Raw genomic sequence first — 24,665 nt, 5'->3', positions numbered from 1 at the left:
TTTGTGGGTTGGGAGGGGAGAATAGTCATCCAAGGAGTCCAGGAGCGGACGTGGGGCCAGATTTTCCAAAGAACTCATCTCTCATTTAGGCACCTAAACAAGTGGCTGGATGATTGGAGACCCAGCACGTTGGACACTGAACAGATCTGAAAACCTGCTCACCAGTGTCACAGCGGGAGCTGCTGGGTGCAGCGTGCTTCACGTCTCTGGCCACCTTCATCAAGCCAGAAAGAGTCGAGGGTGCTTGGTCACTTGATTATCTTTTTGTTTATGTTTCTACTCCTGCTCAGGATCTCTCCCATGTTAAAGGCCTCGTGATCCAAAAGCCAAGTTCCACTCATCGGTACAGCATGACACTGGCTAAGAATTGTGCCCCTCGTAGTGCAACGGAGGCTTCAGGGCTGGAAACCCCACAAGCTCAGTTGTTCGGGGATGCCTGTCGGTTTTGTTGGGAGTGAAGGAGGGTGTGCTCAGCAGGGGAGCCATGCGCCACCCTCTTTCCAGAGGCCAAGAATGGCTTAAAGGAGCCGCTAGTGCTGGGGAAGGCGGCCTGGTTCTTCGTCCACCGTTTGTTTGTTTGATTTTATTTTAGGCCTCAAAGCAAGCTCCCTCAAATCCAAATGCCGAGAAAGTCTGACCCTAAATCTCATAGTGTGGGCCCAGCGCCACACTGGGCTGAGCTAAAGCCTGGCTCCAAACACCCATGAGCTGTGGGGGACCACCATAGCTTGGGAAAACCTCTGCTAACACCCAGCCCCTCACCCCAAGAAGGACTAAGGGACAGGGAGACCTTTTCTCCTTGCATTGCCCAGTGCCAGTCTTTCCACTTGGCCAGAAGATGGCACTGCTGCCCCAAGCACCGCTTGGCATGGCAGCATGACCATGGCAACTGAAAACACTTCTCCCATCCCTTTATCTGAACAATGTCATGGGTTGAGGGAAGCGCAGTCCTGGGAGTCGTTCGCTCTTGTCTCTGGGCTGCTCCCCAGGGGGCTTGCGCCGTGGTGGCTGCATGTGGGGCAGCGGAAGTCACGCTCCAGGGATATGGCTGTTATCGCTTCTAATTGGGCTTGGGGTCCTCTCAGTCTCCATCCACTCAGCCCCCGGCAGCACATCCCCCCAGAACCCTCACAAGTGGGGTGTTCCCCCGGTGATCTGCCAACTGCCTTGCTTTCCTCCTGTATCCTAGCCCAGGGGCTGATCTGCATGGGGGGGCAACCGGTCACATGGAGCCGCCCGCTGCCTGGCAGAGCCCTGCACGAAGGCCAAGGATGCATCTAGCAGTATAAAAACTTTACGCTGTTTGTTCCCACAGCTACAGTTTCTCTGTCACTTCCCAGGAGCTACATGCTCAAGGTTGCACAAGGCATCTGGTGGAGCTGGGAATATAACTCAAGTCTTCTATACCGCAAGCCTACACCTCCCTCCCCAGGCTGTGACTAGATTAGATGGGACCCCATGCAGAGACCAGCAGCTACACTCTGAATTGACAGGAGATGCCAGTTCAAAACCAGTGCAATTGCTACCCCTCCTTCTCCCTTCCCAGCCTCTGCTAAGGAGCCAGTCCTGCACCCGTGCCCTTGGAGTACTTTGCAGAGAGCTAGAGCTCTGTCCCTCAGAAAGGGCTGCCTGCAGCAGTGTTCCAGTGCGAGGTGTGTGAAATGGGTTTAGATCAAAGAAAACCTGGCCTGGACCTTCACCTATAAACTTAAACAGGAGACACATTGCTTTTTTTCATATTGCTGCCCTTCTGTGCTTCCTGGTTCTGTCTGCGATCCGGGGCTGCAGGCCCCAGCAGGGCTAGGCTTACAATTTGCATGGCTCCGTGCTGCCAGAGGTGGGGATGTGGATTGTGAATGGACTCCTACCTCCAGTCCCACCAGTACAGGGAACACTGGGCCGTGAGTCCCTCCTCCCTTCAGGCTCAGGAAGGGCAGGCTGGGCTGCCGGCTGCTGGGTCTACCAGGACAGCAGGGCCAGAAATTGCCCAAGAGCGCTGCCCGCACTGATATTTCTACAGTTCTCAGGAAATCAGATGAGTCGGTGCTGCCATCTGGGTGCTCTGCTGCACCCTGCCTTGTGAAGTCTTCCCAACCCTCAGTTGTCAATTTAAAACATCAGATTGTCTGATTTCAGTTGACAAAAAAGAAAAATGTGTGAGTTTTCAGTTTTGTTTGTATTTGTGTATTTTATGATGAAGACTTGACGTTTTTTCTGGAAATTTTTTGGTGAAAATGAAAAATGTTCCATCCTCATCTAAAATTTTCAAAGGCAAAAACAATAATTTTCCATCCATCTCTGTTGCCTACTGGAAAAAGGTTCACTGCACAAGATACTGAAATAGCCTTCAACTTAGGGAACATAATCGCTGGTACACCATCGATAGTATTTCTATAGCATATCATCCAGCCAGCCACACTGTATTTGTATAACAGCCTGAACAATCACTAAAACGAAGAGCAAGCCAAACGAGGGTGACCATTTCAGCTTTATTAGACAAAACACCGACAGAAGTCCATACTGCCATGTCTAAGCATTGAGAAGTCATGGCAGCTTATTCTCACTGACTCAGCCCGGTGTTTTCACAGCCCCAGAGCCAGGCGCCCAGTTCAAGGTTTGCTTGGCTTATTTATGTCTTCTCCACCCACTGTAAATAGGAATACAATCTGTGCTTCCGTCAGGGTCAGTATAATTATCCCCTGATGTCCTGATACAGCAGATTAAAAGGGCACATCAGTAATTCAGGCAGGAGAGGGCTTAAGGGCCTGATCCTGCACAGCATCAAACACCTCTTGGAAAGATGCTGAGGCCATTTCAACTCCCCAAGCTCTGCAATTTACAGGAGGCATGCAGCACGTTGCAGGATCGGGCCCTATGTGCCCATGTATTTGGTCACAGAAATGTGTCTAAAGAAGCAGCAGCTATAGTTAAAGTCTTGCTGATTAAAAGGCTGCTGTCCAAGTTTAAAAAAAAAAACCAAAACAGTTAATCCATCCACCCATCTTCCTTCCATGTTTTCTTAGATCAGTGCTCCATTGTACTAGGCACATACACATAGATGCAATCCCTGACTCCAAGAGCTTGCAATCTAAATAGACAGGATTGTAAGGAACATGGAGAGGTGACGTGACTTGCCCAAAATTGTCCAGGAAACAAATTACAGAGCCAGGACTAAAACGCAGGTGTCCTGACTCCAGTCCAGTGCATTAGCCCCTCTAAATCCACCACTGACTCACTTTGGGACTGTTCCTAGAGTGATTTATATCTGTAATTAGGTAATTAATAAGTATGGTGCTGGTAGATGCCATTCAATGATATATAGTATGTATGACGCTGGCAGACCAGATGCCAGCTCATGCCAAGGTCCCCATGCCTCAATTGAACATGGAAAAAATACACAGCTGGAGTGAGTCTAAGTCACCTGTGTGTTAATATTGTTAAAATAGGTATTAGGATTACAAGCATGTGTTTAGACTTTATTGAACGCATGTGAGTTGCTGCGTGCATTAATCTCACTTAGAACAACATCTGTATCCCATATTGTAAGGTAATATTTGAGCACTTGTAGTGAAAGCCTCTGTGACTGTGTAAACCACCAGACAGGAGAGAGACATTAACTAGTGTGAAGTGCCGGTCTCCAACAGAAGGTGTTATGACTGCCCAACAGTGAAGGTCCATCAACACCAGACTATTGTGGGGCATGGAAGAGGAGAAAAGACCTTTGTTCCTCTGCTCTTCCCCACTGCCCCCATAGAGATGAGTCATACTGGTGGATTCCTCCCATCAGCTGAATTTGCCAATCAGAGCACACAGGATAAGGGGAATAAAAACCCCACACAGAAGGAACTGAGTACCTCTCTGCTTCCTGGACTCTGGAGGGCAAGGTTTCTAGGTATAAGCATGAGATTCCAATCTGCTTAGCCTGGGTTAGCCCTAAGGGACATAGAGAATGTGCTTATGGTAGAAGCTTCTATTACTTTTGAAACTTAAGATTGTGATTCATTTGTGTATCTATGTTTACCTGCTTTAACCTTGTAAATATAACTCTGTTTCCTTTTCCTATTAATAAATCTTTAGATCCTTATCTTTGGTGTGAGCTCTAAGGTGGAACCGACCTGGGGTAAGTGACTGGTCTTTTGGGACTGTGAGTAACCTGAATATTGCTGTGATTCTGGGTGTAAGGGACCATCTATTGCAAAGGCACACTCATCTGGGTGGCGAGAGAGATTGGAGTACCCAAGGGGACTATCTGTGACTATCCATGTTTAGGCTATTTTAGTGCCTGAGGAGTTTACACTGGACACTTGGGTGGTGAAATCTAAGTATACAACTCACAAGCAATCTGGGGTTTGTGCCCTGGTTCCCAACAGTTTGCCCTGAGGTTGGTGCTCAAGCTCTTGAGTCCCTGCAGGCAGCGTGGTTCCTGGGTTTTGTTGGATCAATAAACTGTCTAGTTGTGTACTATAAATGGCTTCCTCTGTGCGGCTCTTAACAGGGACCTTGGGCAAGTGATGTAGCTTTTCAATTACCCCATCTGTAAAATGACAGTGATGCTTGACTGCGTCATGGGGGAAGGAGATTATGAGACTTCAACAATGATTGCAAAGTAACGTAGGCTCTTAGCATGAAAGTTGCTACCTAAGTGCACAGCGTACATATTACCCAGGTACCTCATTCCCCAGCATTCCTCATGTCCCCAACACATGGCTCATGTACAGAGTCGCCAACCCCAAGCATTCCAAAAACATGAGTGAGGCCTCAAATAATCACGAGACTGGTTGAAAATTCATGAGATTTTTAAAAGAATACAGGATCTTTTTTGCCTTCTGAAGCTTTAAGGGGTCGCGTATTTCAAACTTTTCCCCATAAGCAAGAAGTCTAGAAATTTACTTTTGTTCTTAAATGAAAGATGAGATTCTGGGGTATTCACGACTCCAGGAACTGGGGAGTTAAGAAAAACACCAAATATCCCAAGACATTCTATTCCATTTCCCCTCCCCCCTTCGGCCCTTTTGTGCATCTCCCTCCCTCCCTAACAAAATCCGAGAGTTTCCATCCTGGTCTTCCTCCAGGATTGGGTCAAATCAGAGAGCTGCCAAAGTCCCAAGAGAAGCTCAGTGCGAGCGGAGGAGGAGACCCCCTCCCGATGACTGATGCTGCTGACACTGGCTGATGGACCAAGAGGCAGGCGCTGTCTCTTTTTACTAAATTAGAAATGCAGCACATATGGATCAGCAGCTGCAGAGGTGTCTCCGGAGAACTTCCATGCTATTAGGATTAATCAAATGTAAATAGAAAGAAGGGTTGTTTTTTTTTCCTCCCTCCCCACTGCACTTCCATTCTTCTCCCTATGCTTCTTCTTGGTCAGGATTGGCGTTGAAGCATTCCTCCTTGGATGGATTCTCACCACCATGCAGACTAGGGCACTCTCTATCAGCAGGTCCACCTTGCTCTGAGGGCCCTCGATGCCTGAGGGTCTTCAAGGGACTGTGGGCTTCAGAGAGGGAGGGTGATCTTCTGGGTAAGTCACAGGTCTGGGACTCAGGAGAGCTGGATTTAATTCCCGGCTCCTCCAAAAAAACCCGCCTCCCTGTGTGACCTTGAGGAAGGCACAGGACTGGAAGGGACCCCCTGAATCACAGGCAGCCCTGTCATAGAATCCCATTCATAAACTGAGCAAGCTCCTTCAAACTAGTTAGATTGTGCTGCTTAACTTCTCTGCCTGATGAAAATACGGCTTCCTTTGTACATCTTGTCTGTCTAGAATGATAAACTCTTACGGCAGGAGTTCACGGTGCGTATGCAGAGCCCACAGCATGACTGGGCTCTGATCTCAGCTGGACCCCAAGGCCACTACTGCAGTATAAACCACCACCGGGCCTGGGTTTGACTCCTGAATGTGGCCCTGATTTCTTGTGTGAGAATTTGATCATCTCATGCATTGATGCATGGGCCCGGCCCCTTTGAGAAAGAATAGCAATGAGGCAGCTTTACACAAAACCACAAACGCTCCACGTCCTCGCCTTAATATTTGTAATTAGCAAACTTTTTGGACTTTTTTTTGGATCAATATTTTATTAGGTAGGGAGCAGGGGTAATTCTTGCTTATGGCATCTTTTCTCCGTGTGACTGCAGCCTGGACTGTTGGGAATAATTAACTTTTTGATAGTTGCCTTTAGTGAACTAATGAATCTTTAATGCTAGCTGGGAATTGGGCAATGGAAATCTAGTCAACGACCTCAAAACTTAAAGGAAAAGGAGAGGAGGGGGGAGAGAGAAGTGGGGGAAACCTGTAAGGAGGAGGTGGTTTGGGGCTAAGAAGTACAGTAATGGAATTCAACTGAGACTGCTCTGGTGATGAGAAATGTTAATATACAAATGAAAACAAGTCCTGATGATGAACAACAAGGGAGCTGACTGTCGAGTGGTTATATGCATTCTCATCTCTTTCTTGCGTTAATTAGTCATAATTAATAACACTATAAATGAATAATAATTTAGTAATAAGCGATGGATTGCTCGGCTGAGAACCAATATGATAGATTAGAACTGGTGTGAATGAGTCAGTAGTGGGTATCTTCCCTCTGAATCAGTACTGGTCCCAATGTCCCAGTGCTGGCCTTGGGGGCTCGGTACTACTGGAGGTTTCAAACCAAGGTGCTAGGCCAAGCACACAATAAAAGACAGTCTGTGCTCCAAAGAACTCACACCCTTTGGTTAAAGGGAAGACTTTGGGACCCCTGTGGGTAAAACTGACACAATGGAAACACTAGATTTTCAAAAGAAGAAATTCAGGGTGCTGACGTCCCTGGTCTGGGCTTGTAAACATTTGATTATTTTTGTCCAATTGCAACAAAAAACCTCAATTTTTGAAACCTGCCACATTTTTGTCATCTCCTGACACCAGACACAATAGCAGAAGCTCAATACAGCAGGACAGCATCTTCCACAAAGAGTCCCCTGGCGTCTTGCAGTTTAAAGACCAGTAACAAGCAACATCCAGCATAAACCTTCCCTCTCCCCCCCTCCCCCCCCCCCCGGTGCCTTTGTCATTGTGATTTAAGAACTGTAACGGATTTGGCTTTCCAAATTTCAATGGGAAGACGATTCTATAGCCACCAGGCATCCCTGTGGATAAAAAACAAAACAAAGCAAAGCTCGCTCTGAGGGTTTGGATTGCAAACCGCCTTCGAATCTGCTAGTGCAACATTTAATTTAAGAACCTGTTGGGAAGGCAGGTATGGTGCCCTGCTGAGCCAGGAAGAAGTGGAAATGGTAGCGAAATTGTGTTTACTGGTGTCCTGATCCAAATTATAAAACATCCAAGCCAGCAACCTAAATACGACCCATTGTCCCCTTTCGCTGTGGGGTGAAGCAGAGGGTGTTGGCTGCATGGAAGGGGTTTTGATCACAGATTAAGTCAGTGCTGCATTAAAGGCATAGTCACTACAGGCCCGTGCCTAGGGCCCCAGTTCGTGGGGTCATGTGATGAGATGAGAAACTTAGCTTTCATTTAAAAAAAAAAAAAAAAAAAAAAAAGTAAATTTCCAGCCCTCATAGTCAGGAAGAAAAGCTTGAAAGCGTACCCGAGTGTAACCAATGCCTGAGTCTGAAACAGCAGCTCCTAGAGGGGTGAGCTGTCCTGTGCATTTCAGGGGAGTATGAACTCCAAACTCTCACTGTTCTGGGGGAGTCGGGGGGCCTCCACACACCAGCAGAGGGTGTGAATGGAGCCTTTCACCTCTGTGTGGCTGGTTTGAATTCAGTCCAGGTCGGCAAAGACCAAAAGTTGTTACTGTCTGATAGCTCTTCAGTTGCCCCTTTCCAGAAAAAAACTGGGGCCCCCAGTCCAGCTGTAGTGGACAGGCGTCCCACGAAGACCCTTCCAATTAGCACTGATCACCCCACCCTGCTGGCAGGCTCAACAGTGACCAAATGGGCTGCAGAGACAGACCTCCCCCTCAGCCATAGAGGTGGCTCTCCTAGGGGAGGGCTGAAGCACAAGGTGGCAGAGCACAGTTTGTCCTGCGGGTGCCCTTGCCGTGTCTGCTCTGTGGATACAGAGGCCTTCAGTCTCCAGGGCTGTCAGGCTGGAAGCTTTCGCCAGAGGAGGAAGCTCGATGGAGATGTGGGAGGAGGGTTTCTCTGTGGCTGTGGGGCGTATTTCCTTTCTCCCCTAAAACCATGTGTCTGGGCAGAATTTGGCTGGGTAACATCCAGTAATTCCCTAGATTCTTTTTGGAACAGGGGGCTTTGTCCAGGGCTGTCTGCCAGCTGTCCCCTTCCGATTGCCTTTCCATAGGCTTTAAGGCCAGAAGGGTCCATGAGATCCCCTCGTCTGACCTCCTGTATGACACAGGCCATTACATGTCCCCCGGTTACCCCAATATTGAGCGGAATGATTTCAGATAGACTAAAGCATTCCAGGCCACAGACTACACTGTGATGTGCCACAGGCAGAGAACAGGCGGGACCAAGGTGCCACGAATGCCTTAGGGTCCTGGAATGGCAGGGAATTGATTAGGTGGGATGTGCCCAGATGTGAGCAAGACACACTAGCCAGACATCTAGAAAGAGGATTCTCCCAGCCACCTCAGAGCGCTCGGCCACCCTGCCCAGTGCCCCATCTCCAGCTGTGGCCAGTCTCTGATGCTTCAGAGGAAGACCCCCGCCACTCCTAAACACATTTGGCCAACTGCATCGGAAGAAAAAATTCCTGCCTCACCCCTGCAGGTACATGGCTGAAGCCCTGAAGAATGAGTGTTGATAATACTTATTGTCTCAGTGCAGAGCTGCAAACCTTATGAGCAGGTTGAGGACAAGGCAGGCAATCCTGTTCCCTACCATGGTCCTTTGATTTGTCTGGTTTTGCATTCTTTGCTCCCTGTGATGAGTTGAGCTTTGTTCTTTCATAGCCCTCCCCCTTCCCTTCCTTCTTGTTTGCTGAGAGATGGGTGTGGGTGTGTGTTCGGACCCTGCGGGGATCCATTAGGGTGGAATCTTTCATCAGTGCTAAATACACTTGAAAAACTGAAAAAAGGGGTCAGTGTTTCCTCGAAACTGCTTGGGGCACATTCCAGTCCTTCTCTGTTAGCCTAGTGAATGGGTTAATTATAGATGGGAGAGTTGTTACAGAAGAACTGCCCCTCCCCACCTACATGCGCTTCCTGTAGGGCCAAACGTCAAATGCCAGGATGCTTCAGATCTTGCTGTCCTGTTTTTCTGGGTTATATTTCATGTTTACAGAAGCCTCTCACTTCCAGGTTCCAATTGCAACTGGAAACCCTAAAACCCCACCCCAAGGAAGGGCTGTTATTATGATTGTTTATATATATTGCAGTAGCACCAGGAGGTCATGGGCCCTTGTGCTAGGCGCTGTACGCTCATATATTCATGAGACGGTCCCTGTTCCGATGGCACTACCCGCCCCAAGTGGCAGCCGATGCGGAGCAATGCAGGATCTTTCCGATTTGGGCCCACTGGCCGTAGGTCACTGAGAAACCCAACAACTCTCCACAAGGGCTGTGAGGGGGGAAGCAGGATCAGGGAGACTGAGAAGGGGAGCGGCTCAAGGAAGTTAGGAAGAAGATTTCCCTGATAGATTCTTAGATTTTTAAGGCCAGAAGAGACAATTGTGATGATCTACTCTGACCTCCCGCATAACCCCAGCTAGGAAACCTCCCACTGTGATCCCTGCATCCAGCCCAATAACTTGGAGGTGAGCTAGAACATCTGCCTTAGAAATCACATGCTCTTGATGTAGAGTTTTCAAGTGAGGAAGAATTCACCATGACCCTTGGGAAGCTGTTCTAACGGTTAATTACCCTCGCTGATACAAATATTTTATTTCCAGTTTGAACTTTGCCAACTTCATCTTCCAGCTGTCAGATCTCATTCTGCCTGTGCACGGTAGATTAGCGAGCCCACTAGTAACAGATAGCTTCTCTTGGTAGGTAATAATTACAGGTCGCCTCATAGATCCAGGCCTCATTTGGCCTTAGGCCACCAGAGTCCTAGAAATCTTTTCCAGAAGATGAGATCTTGCTAGATTTCCACTCTAGCTTTGCATACCCAAGGGATTAAGAGACACTTAAACGTGCAGCTCCTTATCTGAACCTACAAAATGGTATGATTCTGTTCAGGGATGAATACACTTTTATTCTTCTTTATTCTCCCCAATACCCCAGGGTTTTGCTTTTTGCAAGGTGCCAATCATTTAGCAAACGCCAAACCCCCTCTCTTTCCCCCATAGCAGATGTCTCTCCTAGTTTGTCAGCAGTGGAATGGCTGTCAGAGATCTACATTATTTATCCACTCTGTAACATTTACTGGGATTTAGTGTTTAATAACTGTCACTCCAATATATCTTTTCTTAATCCCCTCAGATCTGGCGCTGTAGCAATTTTAAATATTTATCAACGCAGTTTGTGTGTTCACTGTTCAGGTTGCAATTTTCTTGTAATTAAAGATTTACAAGACACTGCTCAAGATTTAGAAAGGATTGGTGAAGATCAAAGCTGTTTATTCGTGCTGGAAGTCACCAGCTTCCTGGAGGTATTATGTAGGACCTGAGAGTTCTCCCTACGCATGTAACAGCTCAGATCCCACTAGGGCAGACAGCTCTTGTTTATTTTTGCCTTTGCTTTTTCTTAATCTTTTTATGCCCAGCCTTGCTCTTTTCGTGGGCAGATATTTGGAGTGGGAACTCATGACAGCAGAGCTGAGTGCATACACTATGCACAGTTCTCCTGATACACCTCACTCCTGCCCAACAGCACTTCCTGCCATTGCAACTTCGCCACCCCAGCCTCTCTTGCTCACAGCTGTGCCACGGCAACTCAGGTTCCAACCTTGCTATTCCAGTTCAAGGATTCCCCCCCAGCTCTATCAATGCCCCTTAATCTTGACCTGTGGCACTCCCTTGTCAGCCAGTGGGCTAGAACACTCTCCAGGAACCGGATTCCTGTCCCCTTTCTTCAGGACCCAAGTTTTATTTCTTCAGAATAAAATTATTTAATGCTCATTCAGCATTTCAATTGTCTCCTTTCCCCCTGATCCCAGGTCCCTCTGCAGGTGCCTGTCTAATTCCTACAGTGGTGCTTTTCAACCTTTTTTCATTTGCAGACTGCTAAAAAATTTCAAATGGAGGTGCAGACCCCTTTGGAAGTCTTAGACCTAGTCTGCGACCTCCAAGGGTACGCTGACCACAGGTTGAATACCACTGCTCTCCAGGATGACATTCCACAGCCTGTCTGCCTGGGAGTCAAGACAAACCTCTCTGATCTCTTCTCCTTCCTTAGCCTGCTGCTCCCTGCAAGATTATCCGTTATAAACCATCTATCTGGAAATCACATATAAACTGAGTTCTCTTTCCCCTGCCCTACAGTCTCCGGCAGAAACCTTCCTGGGTTGCTCCCTGCAGCTCTCACTGGCAACCGAGCTACTTGCTGGCTTTTATGGGGACCACATGATCTCCAAGCCATCCCTAGCCTTAGCATCAGCTGGGCAGCAACTGATTAGTCACAGGTGGGGCTGGACTCAACTCCCCTTAAAGGGCCAACCTCTGTGTGACATTCCTGCTCTCCCAGGGGTGCAGGATGGCATGGTGGTGGAAACATGGCACTATGCCCTGTTCAGCACAGGTGCAATCCCAATAGCAGGTAAGCTTCATTTCCTGGAGAGGCGAGTGCTCTGCACCTTTGGAAACCAAGCCGGACATGAAGAATACTTGTGCAATTGTAGATGCAGGGTGTTACAGGCATGCTAGGGAATTGCAAGGCTGGGGCAGTCAGCCTAATGCACACCCTTTGCAAGGGATAACACAGAGGGGTGGGCAGAGGGATTTTTGTGGCAGTGACAGCCTATGCAGTGAGAACAGTGCCTTAATTAAATGGTTGTCCCTTTCAGATAAAGCTCATCTGCATATTGGATTGACTCTGGCCCTTGTCCCCATTAGCGCTGAACCGGGTGTCTGGAAAGACCAGGATGCCAGGCTGGGAGAACCATGAGGTCAGATTGTTCTACCCAGATAGCTCTTATCCCTCGCTCAACAGAGCCAAAGCCAATCAATTGTGAGGTGCTTTCAAGAAGCAGCCCTGTTTACTTTGCCTCCTCTGAGTTCTGTATTCTGTGTCAGTTTCTATTGCCTCAGTGCTGTGTGCACAATTGTTATTGTGTTATTGTTATCTGCTCTTAGCCCAGCGGAAGAATCTGTCCTATCTCGGGGCCTCTCCTTCTGCCCCTCCACCCCCACAAACATGATACCGTTCTGTGGTGACCTAGAATCCTATCTTCAATGTCTCCGACTCAAGGAATATTTCCAACACACGTCTGAACAACATACTAATCCACAGAGACCTCCCTACCAACACTACAAAAAGAAGGATTCTGGGTGGACTCCTCCTGAAGGTCAAAACAACAGACTGGACTTCTACATAGAATGCTTCCGCCGACGTGCCCAGGCTGAAATTGTGGAAAAGCAGCATCACTTGCCCGATAACCTCAGCCGTGCAGAACACAATGCCATCCACAGCCTCAGAAACAACTCTGACATCATAATCAAAAAGGCTGACAAAGGAGGTGCTGTCGTCGTCATGAATAGGTCGGAATATGAACAAGAGGCTGCTAGGCAGCTCTCCAACACCACTTTCTACAAGCCGTTACCCTCTGATCCCACTAAGGGTTACCAAAAGAAACTACACCATTTGCTCAAGAAACTCCCTGAAAAAGCACAAGAACAAATCCACACAGACACACCCCTGGAACCTCGACCTGGGGTATTCTGTCTGCTACCCAAGATCCATAAACCTGGAAATCTCGGACGCCCCATCATCTCAGGCATTGGCACCCAGACAGCAGGATTGTCTGGCGATGTAGACTCCCTCATCAGGCCCTACGCTACCAGCACTCCCAGCTATCTTCGAGACACGACTGACTTCCTGAGGAAACTACAATCCATCGGTGATCTTCCTGAAAACACCATCCTGGCCACTATGGATGCAGAAGCCCTCTACACCAACATTCCACACAAAGAGGGACTACAAGCCATCAGGAACAGTATCCCTGATAATGTCACGGCAAACCTGGTGGCTGAACTTCGTGACTTTGTCCTCACCCATAACTATTTCACATTTGGGGATAATGTATACCTTCAAACCAGCGGCACTGCTATGGGTACCTGCATGGCCCCACAGTATGCCAACATTTTTATGGCTGACTTAAAACAACGCTTCCTCAGCTCTCGTCCCCTAATGCCCCTACTCTACTTGCGCTATGTTGATGACATCTTCATCATCTGGACCCATGGAAAAGAAGCCCTTGAGGAATTCCACCATGATTTCAACAATTTCCATCCCACCATCAACCTCAGCCTGGACCAGTCCACACAAGAGATCCACTTCCTGGACACTATGATGCTAATAAGCGATGGTCACATAAACACCACCCTATCCTGGAAACCTACTGACCGCTATTCCTACCTGCATGCCTCCAGCTTTCACCCAGACCACACCACACGATCCATCGTCTATAGCCAAGCTCTACGATACAACCGCATTTGCTCCAACCCCTCAGACAGAGACAAACACCTACAAGATCTCTATCAAGTGTTCTTACAACTACAGTACCCACCTGCTGAAGTGAAGAAACAGATTGACAGAGCCAGAAGAGTACCCAGAAGTCACCTACGACAGGACAGGCCCAACAAAGAAAATAACAGAACGCCACTAGCCGTCACCTTCAGCCCCTAACTAAAACCTCTCCAATGCATCATCAAGGATCTACAACCTATCCTGAAGGACGACCCATCACTCTCACAAATCTTGGGTGACAGGCCAGTCCTTGCTTACAGACAGCCTCCCAGCCTGAAGCAAATATTCACCAGCAACCACATACCACACAACAGAACCACTAACCCAGGAACCTATCCTTGCAACAAAGCCCGTTGCCAACTGTGTCCACATATCTATTCAGGGGACACCATCAGAGGGCCTAATCACATCAGCCACACTATCAGAGGCTTATTCACCTGCACATCTACCAATGTGATATATGCCATCATGTGCCAGCAATGCCCCTCTGCCATGTACATTGGTCAAACTGGACAGTCTCTACGTAAAAGAATAAATGGACACAAATCAGACGTCAAGAATTATAACATTCATAAACCAGTCAGAGAACACTTCAATCTCTCTGGTCACTCGATTACAGACCTAAAGGTCGCAATATTACAGCAAAAAGACTTCAGAAACAGACTCCAACGAGAGACTGCTGAATTGGAATTAATTTGCAAACTGGATACAATTAACTTAGGCTTGAATAGAGACTGGGAGTGGATGGGTCATTACACAAAGTAAAACTATTTCCCCGTGTTTATTCCCCCACCCCCCCCACTGTTCCTCAGATGTTCTTGTCAACTGCTGGAAATGGCCCACCTTGATTATCACTACAAAAGGTTCTCCCCCCCCCCCCCCCTGCTCTCCTGCTGGTGTTAGCTCATTGTAAGTGATCACTCTCCTTACAGTGTGTATGATAACACCCATTGTTTCATGTTCTCTGTGTATATAAATCTCCCCACTGTATTTTCCACTGAATGCATCCGATGAAGTGAGCTGTAGCTCACGAAAGCTTATGCTCAAATAAATTTGTTAGTCTCTAAGGTGCCACAAGTAATTCTTTTCTTTTTACAATTGTTATTGTGTATTAATATTCAATTCTCATCAGCACAAATGCAGCCCTTCTTTTCTTTTCTTTTCTTTTCTTTTCTTTTCTTTTCTTTTCTTTTCTTTTCTTTTCTTTTCTTTTGCTGCATGCAAATCTGAAACCGATTTTTCTCCTAATTAAGATGGAACATGGTTCCAGAATAACATGGCAGCAGTGAGATTATAAAAAGGTCCCAGGTTTTTCCACGTGACCGGCCAGAAGCTGTGAGCAGACTCAGAGGTGGAATCTGCGATGCAGCATGTTTGCTTGCAAGAGGTTTCTGAAACATAACCACAGCCTGTTCCTTTCTCCTGGTCATCCTTCAGCAAATGAGAAATCTTGCTGCATGCCAGCAAGGGCCTGGAGGACAGTGCTTGTGTCGCCAGAGGCTGGGGGTTCCAGGGAGATGATTGACAGCAGGCACACACAGGACTTTCTCGCACTAAGGGCAGGTGGTGCAGAGGGTGCCTCACAACCCTGGGGGGCCCTGGGGAGTGTGACAGCTGTACCAGCAGAGAAGAAGAAGACAGCCAGTGCCCCCAAAGAGTTTACAGTCTAAATATAAGACAAGAGAGAACAGACAGACACGGACAGATGGGAGAGCATCCGGAAACAGTGTGTCAATGCTGTTGCCAGAGAGGCACATGTCAGCCTCTCATTGGTGTGCATTGCAAGACACCCTGGTATCATGGCGTGAAGGATGTCCAGGAGCTTGTGTGATTCTTCCTAGACTCATCAGCGGGAATCTCCAGCATGTTAGCCATTCTGCATAACAAGTCCTGGAATGGCCTGTAGTCATTTGGGGTGGATGTAGATGACTCAGGGACTACAGCCTCATCCAGGCTGTGAGCCAGGGCAGGAAGGTCCTCTACTTGGGATTCTTCATCAGAACTCTGAATCATCTGCTCTGTTGGAGCACACTGAGCTGGTTGCAAAGCTCCCTTCTGAGGTGAGGAAGAGGATCTTGCCCAGGCCTGGGAAGCAGACACTCGTCTTCTGGCATGGTGCATCTCCCACTGGGCCCACTAAGGCCAGGGATATTGATAGGCATGAGAGGAGAGTGGCCAAAGGCAGGAGGGAGGAATACCAGGGAGAAGTGTCCCTCTTTGAGCTTCTATACCTAGGGTAATGAAACTCAGCCCTTGACTTCCCCTTAGGTGTAAATTGGCCTGGATACCGGACCCCAGGGAGCACACAGATGATACCAACCTACTGCCCTCTCAGGAGGAGGAGGCATAGTCCCCCCTAAGAGGAGTTGTACCAGCTGGTGTGCTGAGAACACCTTCCAAATGTGCTGTGGTTGATAGTACTCATGTCCTCAGTTCCGGGGTTGGAGCAGCCATCAGTACTGGAAGAGGCACCTTCTCCACTGCAGATAAGCAGCTGGCATTGGTAGTAGGGTAGACAGCACCAGACATATTGGTACCAGACGCTTCAGTGCTGAGAGGTTGGTACCAGGCAATTTATGTGGTGCCAGAGGGTCCGGGGCTTGTGCTACTCTTAACCTCTGAGTCTCAAGAGGTTTTGTGGCTCGCAGAGAAAAGACCTGGTGAAGGAGACCTTCTCCCTGTGAACTCGATGCTCTTTCTTCACCCAAGATTTTATCAGATAAGGAGGATGCATCTTTGGCAGCAAGAACGTCAGCCCACAGGAAGAGGCGCCAATAGGAAGCGCTTTTAGAGGAGGTGTGCTCCAAAGTTTCTGCCCCTTAGATGTTGTAATGAGGCTCACTCTGTATTATGGTAACACCCTGCTAAACAGCAAGATCTGATAACTATAGACCTGCAAAATGTCTCTTTAACCAAGGCTAACTGTTGTAATGATTGTTTTGTTTCTGATATTTACATGGCAGGGATTTGTAAACTTGTTAAAACATCCTAAATAAAATAAATAGTTCACAAACAGACAAAAAGAAAAAAGACGATGAGCCAACTTCCTGTCCTAGGCACCCAGAATCCGAGGGATGCATTGATCCCTCCAAAAGAAACCTTTGGAAATAAACTCCCTAGCTTTCTGGGTTCTCTCAGAAAAAGATTTAGAGATGGCACATCCCTCTGGAATGTGCCCCTCACCCCAGCCACAGCAAGCGTCTGGATACCAGTCTGGTATAAAGGGCCATTTTTGAAGCCTGGAGTCGAGCCTGCTACCGGGAGGAACTCACAGACAAAACAGAGAAGCAAGTTTCCTTGTAAAACTATCAAAAATCACCAACACTAACCCTGATCACCAACTCTCTGCGAAGGACCTAGCTAGGCACACAGTGAAGAATAGGCTGCACAGTGCACGAAGAACCTGGGACACGGCAAAGGTCTGACTTGTAGCCACAGGCACTGAGAAGGAACTGAAGGTCCATTGGGGTCACCTGCCCTTTATACCTTTAGTCAGAGGCTTCACTCGGGGCACAGATGCAGCCACAATGGATGCTGCTGGCCAAAAAAAAGCTGAACTCTAGTGCATGGGGATGCATTCACCCTGACAGTGGAATTTACACACCCAAAGAAGAACCCATTTCATTCTAGCTTTTTTGTGTTTGTCTGAACCCTTCTGGGGGAGTCTGTCCTTGCCATATTGCCAGCTGGCATGCGGAGCCCAGCAGCAGCCCGGCAGCCCTTGCCAGCCCGCGGTGATTGTACCACTGGGGTGGAACATTGCTTCCTTTCACCATGATTCCATTTCCCTGGGATTTTGCTGCAGACCATATGCTGCCTGGGCTGCTCCCGCACTCCGGATCTGCTCTGGGCACCCAAAAGGGAAGCAAAGCTTGGATCACAGAGAGAGGGAGCTCATCAGCACTCAGGGCATGTGCTTGGCAGAGAAATAAACATGGCCCTGAAGAGATGAGCAGTTACAGCTGCCGGGAAAGAGCAGGTGACACTTTGGTCACACGCGTTCTAACCACCACCTGGATTAGGCCTGGCAGGGCCTTGGTCTAGTGCCACAAAGGTTTCGTCGCCTGTCTCAGGGCGAGAAAGATCATTGCTATAAACTGGAAGGGAGAGTTTAACGGCCTCTGCATCAGGACGGCTACACCCTCTCTTCTCTTGTGACACACATTCAAGACCCTCAGGGAAACGTAGCCCTTTGTCCTTCCATTGTAGCGGAGCCGAACTCCATGCAGCCGAACTCTTTGCAGCTGCTAAGGATCCTGTGGCACTTTCTGTGAGATCAGGAGGCTTGTTGTGGGGCGCTTGGGCGGAAATCTCCCCCCTCGTCTCTGTGCCAGTTTGCCAGTGTAGTGTTGTCTTGCCCCCCACCCCAGAGATGGCCGGGATAAGTTTTTCCTCTGTGTGTGTAAAGCCCTTTTAAGATTAAAGTTGCTCTGTAAGCGGAAGCTTTATTCTTACCATACAATGGACTGTCTCATTTTCATGTCTCTCAGAGCTATATTTGAGGCAGACTACGTGGAAGTAAGTCCTTCTTGGCCAGGATCTTCCTTTCTCGGAAGTGCCAGGGCAGGGGAGGGTGGTGGGGGAGAGAATCCAGATTCTGTTCTGGCTTTGCGGCTGCATGTCCTAGGGCAAGCCACTTCCTCTCAATGTGTCTCAGTTTCCCCATCTGTAAAGAGTGGTTGATCATCTTTACTTACCTCCCAGGGGAACAGTGAGGCTAAATCCAAGGTTGCAAAGTGCTGCCGACCCCTGTATACAGGTGTAAGGTTGGTGATCAGGAGGAACCACTACATGTCACAGAGAAGAAAGGCGGCCTTGTGGTTAAGGCACTGGTTTGGGACTCAGGAGGTCTGGCTCCAAATCCTGACTCTGCCACAAGCTCCCTGTCACCTAATCTCCCTGTGCCCCAGCTCCCATGGGGATGATAATCCTCTTTTTCTCTCACTCTCTCTGGTCTGTTTAGATTGTAAGCTTTCAGGGTAGGCGCTATCACTGTGCGTATGTACAGCGTGTATGTACAGCACCATGCACCAGCGGGCTTGTAGGCGCTGCTGTCATACCAATAGCGATGCAGTGTGACTAGCTAAACCCCTGGGAAGAGGTCCATCTTGTCTCTGTGCCTGGCTGTTGGCTTTCTGGATGGTTTATGATCCCGCTCAGCCCAGAGGGGGAGTTTGTCCATCAGCTCCTCCACTGTCCTATTTGAAAACCCTGGCCATCCACAGCAGTATTCAGCAGTGTCTGGCTGGTGGCTGAACATGGAGCTCTACCCTTTGGAGACCGTTAGTCGAAAGGTACAAGCTGGAGCTGTCACTGCAGGCAGCTGGAGCTGCCTGCTTGCAAAAGGTCACTACCCTTCTCTCCCTTTGGCCTCCGTCCTGGGCCTTTCTCCCTCCTGACGTATGTTCCATCCTTCCCCTCCCTGACATCTCAGATGCCTTCCCCAGCTAAGCCAGACGCAGCCCAGTCAGCCTGCTGAAAACTGCATTGTGCTTCTGCCTTCCCCGAGGAGGGGCTGGGGCCAGGGCAGTGGCTGGGAAATCACTAGATGATGGGGCTAGTGATCTAATTGTGGCCATCAAGGCTCTTCCTGGTGACCCAGAGAACAAGATGCTCCAAGATCCAGTCAGCACAGGGATGAGCTCTAGTCTATTCTCTGCATCCCTTTGCTCACCAGCAGGTCTTTACACCCAGGTTCCAACTAGCCAGGTTCATAACTGTTTTGTTGATCCCATCCGCGATGCACACAGTACTGACTGTATCCCCAAAGTCCTGTCCCAGTGTGCACTGGGCTCAGCATACAAGGATGGATTCTCTGCTTGTTCCTGAGTCTTGGCTAGTAACCACTCCCTCACCATGCATGTCCATCTGTCTGACTGTCAAGGTGTGTATAACTTGGCTGGGTTGCCCTCAGGATGTTCCAGGGCCTGCAGAATGAAGGGCTCTGAGAACCAACAGGAAGGAAGGGGTCAGCCAGAGAGAAGGTGCCAGATGTCCCGCTAAAATCTTACAGCCACCAAGTCAGGTGCTTGCTAAAGCACAGAGGCTTGATCTTTTGTGGATTTTACTGTGTTCCTTCCGAGCTGCTCTGATCCACTTTAAACTGGTGATTCCCTGATAGGAAATACCGCCACTTCGCAGCGTGGTGATACTCCCATGATTTATACTTCAGGGGCCCTGGCATCCTCTGCTAGGGAATGGGCTTTCCTGTCTTGGTCTGACAGAGCCGGAGATTGGTGACTGTCAGGGCACTCTCTACAACTCATCTGGTTATTCAGACTTTGCTTGATGAGCGTCTGTCTGCTGCTTCTGTGGCCCCAATCACTATGCCACCTAAGCACCCCACAAAGATCCCTGGGCTTATCCTCACAACCCCACTCTGCGCATGGGGAGAAGAAGAAATAGAGAGGTGAGGTGGGTGGCCCAAGGACACAGAGCGAGTCTGTGGCAGAGCTGGGGATAAAACCCAGATCTCCCACTTTTCAGCCAAGTGTCTTAAATCAAAAAAAGAAAAGGAGGACTTGTGGCACCTTAGAGACTAACACATTTATTTGAGCATAAGCTTTCGTGAGCTACAGCTCACTTCATCGGATGCTTTCCGATGCTCACGAAAGCTTATGCTCAAATAAATGTGTTAGTCTCTAAGGTGCCACAAGTCCTCCTTTTCTTTTTGTGAATACAGACTAACACGGCTGCTACTCTGAAACCTACCATTAAATCAAAAAGACCACCCGAGGCCTGGGGAGTCCCCGCTTGTCATGCACTGGCATTTGTTCTGTCCAGCTACGGCCTCTCATTTAGGTCATTCTTAAAAGCCTTTGTTTGCCCCTTCCCCCCCTCCCCACACACACAATGGTATTCAGGCCCCCTGCCCGATGGAGCCTTTCAGTAGCTCATCAGAACACACCACAGGCACTCTGTTCTCAATCAAAATGAATTATTCCATTAAAGCAAGTCGTCCCCCGCTTCCCCCCCACACACACTTGTTTTAGAACATTCTAAGCTATGCTTTAAATTCAAATTGCAGACATTCTCTTGAAAGGTCACCGGGCAGGGCTGGGTTTGCACTGCTGTTGTATTATGTTGCCGTCGTTCCTGTCCAGAGATCATATTAAATGCTACACCACAGCACAGGTAATATTCTTCATCGCCTGATAGAACGTTAGCATTGCGGAAGGGAGCAAGGGCTACAAAAATAATTTCAGAACCGCTGTACCATGCGGGAGCCTGCAAGCGCTCGTCTGTCTGCAGTGGGGCATGTCACATCCTGGGATGAGTTGTTTTTCTTACCCTCCTGAGCACAGGAAGCCCAGCTCCGAGTCCCCCAGCATACAGAACAGCCCAATGGGGCGTTTGATGAACAGGGGAAAGTTGATGAGTCAACTGACAGCGTTTGCATGGGGCCAAGACTGATGTGATTCGAAATGTGTAAAGTGGTTTAATTGCAAATCAGGACTGGGGAAGGATTATTCATCCCACGCCCCAGACAGCTTGGAAATTGACCCTGTGCTGCTTTCCTAGCCTTGGCGCTTTTCAATAAGCATGATTTAAAAGTAAATTGCCCACTTGAATACAGTAGAAACCACTTAATTGGGACAAGCTGGGTGAGGCCTATTGTTCCAGTGGAGAGGGGATATAATTTTAGCTTTGAATTCTGAAAAGACCTAGAAGGAAATAAATGAATTAAAACAATTCCTCCCTGATTTCCAACCCCATCTCGTTCTCTGGTAATTGCTGTACTGAAAGGCCAGAGCTCAGAAATGTTTATCTCCTGGTCTGAGCATGGAAATGAAAGGGGGCAGAGGGGTTCAGGAACACCTGGGTTCTCATCCCAGTTCTGGCACTGACTGGCTGTGTGACCAAGGGCAAGTCACAGAACCTCTCTGTTCCTCAGTCTCCCGACCTGTGCAAAGGAGATAATAATCATGAGATGGGGGAGAAGGTGGATCAGGTAAGGTTTCTAAAGCACTTTGGAGAAGACAAGTTCTATATATGCTCTGATACACAGCTATCACACAGCACAGTATGGGGAGGTGAGCAGCCCTCAGTGGTGAAAGAACAGGTTAAGGGCTATTTAGAAAAGCTGGACATGCACAAGTCCATGGGTCCGGGTCTAATGCATCCGAGGGAGCTGAATGAGTTGGCTGATGTGATTGCAGAGCCATTGGCCATTATCTTTGAAAACTCGTGGCGATTAGGGGAGGTCCCGGATGACTGGAAAAAGGCAAATGTAGTGCCCATTTTTAAAAAAGGGAAGAAGGAGAATCCGGGGAAATACAGACCGGTCAACCTCACCTCAGTCCCTGGAAAAATCATGGAGCAGGTCCTCAAGGAATCCATTTTGAAGCACTTGGAGGAGAGGAAGGTGATCAGGAACAGTCAACATGGATTCACCAAGGGCAAGTCATGCCTGACCAACCTGATTGCCTTCTATGATGAGATAATTGGCTCTGTGGATATAGGGAAAGCGGTGGACTGAATATATCTTGACTTTAGCAAAGCTTCTGATACAGTCTCCCACAGTATTCTTGCCAGCAAGTTAAAAAAGTATGGATTGGATGAATGGACTATAAGGTGGATAGAAAGCTTGCTAGATCGTCAGGCTCAATGGGTAGTGATCAACAGCTCAATGTCTAGATGACAGCCGGTATCAAGTGGAGTGCCCCAGGGGTCGATTCTGGGGCTGATTTTGTTCAACATCTTGATTAATGATCTGGATGATGGGATGGATTGCACCCTCAGCAAGTTCACGGATGACACTAAGCTGCGGAAAGAGGTAGATGTGCTGGAGGGTAGGAATAGAGTCCGGTGTGACCTAGACAAATTGGAGGATTGGGCCAAAAGAAATCTGATGAAGTTCAACAGGGAGAAGTGCAGAGTCTTGCACTTAGGACAGAAGAATCCCATGCACTGCTACAGGCTGGGGACCGAATGGCTAAGCAGCAGTTCTGCAGAAAAGGACCTGGGGATTACAGTGGACGAGAAGCTGGATATGAGTCAGCAGTGTGCCCTTGTTGCCAAGAAGGCTAATGGCATATTGGGCTGCATTAGTAGAAGCATTGCCGGCAGATCAAGGGAAATGACTATTCCCCTCTATTCGGCACTGGCGAGGCCCCATCTGGAGTACTGTGTCCAGTTTTGGGCCCCCCACTACAGGACGGATGTGGACAAATTGGAGAGAGTCCACGGAGGACAACAAAAATTATTAGGGGACTGGGGCACATGGCTTACGAGGAGAGGTTGAGGGAACTGGCCTTGTTTAGTCTGCAGAAGAAAAAAGTGAGGAGGGATTTGATAGTCCCCTTCAGCTACCTGAAGGGGGGTTCCAAAGAGGATGGAGCTCGGCTATTCTCAGTGGTGGCACATCACAGAACAAGGAGCAATGGTGTCACGTTGCAGTGGGTCTAGGTTGTATATTAAGAAAAACTATTTCACTAGGAGGGTGGTGAAGCACCGGACTGGGTTACCTAGGGAGGTGGTGGAATCTCCATCCATAGAGGTTTTTAAGGCCCAGCTTGACAAAGCCCTGGCTGGGATGATTTATTTGGGGTTGGTCCTGCTTTGAGCAGGAGATTGGACTAGGTGACCTCCTGAGGTCTCTTCCAACCCTAATCTTCTATGATTCTATAAAGCTGTCTAGGATTTTGTAATGTACCCGCTTCATAATAACATCGTCACGCACACGGAAAACACTGCCAATGTTTCACAAGTACGTCTGCATTTTGAATGTATACTTTAGAGACAAAGGAGTGCCTGCTTTAGTTCTAATTTAATCAGACTAATTGTGATTAATAAATATGTACCTGCAATGAGTTGTTCTGAGATCTGGAAAGTCTCCCTGTAAGGCTTGAACGGAGCCCAGATACCATGGTGATAAGCCAAATAAAGGGTTGTAATAATGAACGAATCCATGTGACAGACACAGAGTGCATTAAATCAATGGAATGAATGCCAGCTAATGGTATTAAAGAATGTGGCCTGCCCATCGGTGCCCCATTTTCCCCCATCCAGAGCTGTGGGAACAAGAGCAGAGAAAAGGTCCTGGCTTCTAAAGAGTGTCATTGTCAGCAAGTTCTCCATCCCTGAAGCTATTCTTGTTGTTTGTATGATAGCTGAGCCTTGATGCCCCAGCTGAGCTCTGGGCCACACAGACACACTGTACATCTCATTGAAGTCAGCCCCAGGCAGGGGGTGTAGGGTTGACCTTGCCTAGCCACACTGAAGTACAAAGGGCCTGGGCCGCTTGTCTCCCCCGGGGAGATGACATGGTGATAGCTATAGCAGGGGCAGAGTCTGCACCCACCGTTTCCAGGAGTGTTTGCATTAGCCACGCCACTGCCCGCGGCTGCACGACTATTTCTCACTATATCTCACCCAGCTTGTGTACGCGAGCTGGGGAATTCCACCCCCTCGCTCGCAGTGTAGAGGTAGCCTTAGCATGCAGGACCCCCCAACATTTCAGCAGCACTCAGTCCAATTACCTAAAACCCCAGCCAGTGCCATTGGTGGATCCAGGTCACACCATTTTGGACGGCAGAAAGTTCAGGTGGGTAAGTCACTTCCTTGGCCACGCTTTGTCATGCTGCACCCTGCTGGTTCATCTCACAGGCCACCTTCTCCTCTGATACCCCTTCCTCTGCCCCATGGACTCACAAGCCAGCAGATGAGGTGCTCTTTAGCTGGCACTGAGATAAAGAGATTCCCTTGCAGTATAGAGAAGACAGGACTCAGCTGTGAATGAGAAGGGGATTCTTTAGCGAGGCTGCTGGACACAAGACAGCCCCTGTGGTTCTCTCTGGCCCTTTAGTGTCCTTGCACAGGGCCTTCCTATGACCTGGCCGCCATTAGGCTCCCATGGGATGAAGTGCTGGATCTTTCACACAAAAGGGCTTCTTTGCAAAGGAGCCACTCCTCTGCAAAGAGATAAATGTAAGAGCCCAGGCTTTCAGCCCCCTCACAGTGACACCGGGCTGCTGTCTGCAGGCACTTCCAGATGCATCAGTAAGTGGCAGCCTGCCTCCAGTGCTGGCAGCTCTTTCAGCCTATGAAACCCAAAGCAATCCACCTGCAGAGTGG

General features: G+C 48.6%; 1 protein-coding gene across 8 annotated transcripts in view; it reads left to right on the top strand.

The window, feature by feature from the left end:
- Nucleotides 1-24,665, top strand: part of MDM4 (MDM4 regulator of p53) — a 92,406-nt gene that overhangs the window by 41,426 nt on the left and 26,315 nt on the right. For 3 of the 8 annotated variants that reach the window (XM_043533587.1, XM_037885391.2, XM_043533589.1), the window contains exon 11: nt 4,078-4,120. In XM_043533587.1, the coding sequence (XP_043389522.1) occupies nt 4,078-4,120 (43 nt within the window). Of the gene's footprint in view, nt 1-4,077; nt 4,121-5,072; nt 7,608-14,842; nt 14,902-24,665 lie in introns of those variants that run through there. The other 5 variants (XM_043533585.1, XM_043533586.1, XM_043533590.1 and 2 more) reach the window with 4 other exon arrangements.

The sequence above is a fragment of the Chelonia mydas genome, chromosome 21 (genome assembly GCF_015237465.2).
Source record: "Chelonia mydas isolate rCheMyd1 chromosome 21, rCheMyd1.pri.v2, whole genome shotgun sequence".
NCBI lineage: Eukaryota > Metazoa > Chordata > Testudines > Cheloniidae > Chelonia > Chelonia mydas.
The sequence above is the reverse complement of the archived record's forward strand: the minus strand, read 5'-3'. Positions and strand labels throughout refer to the sequence as shown.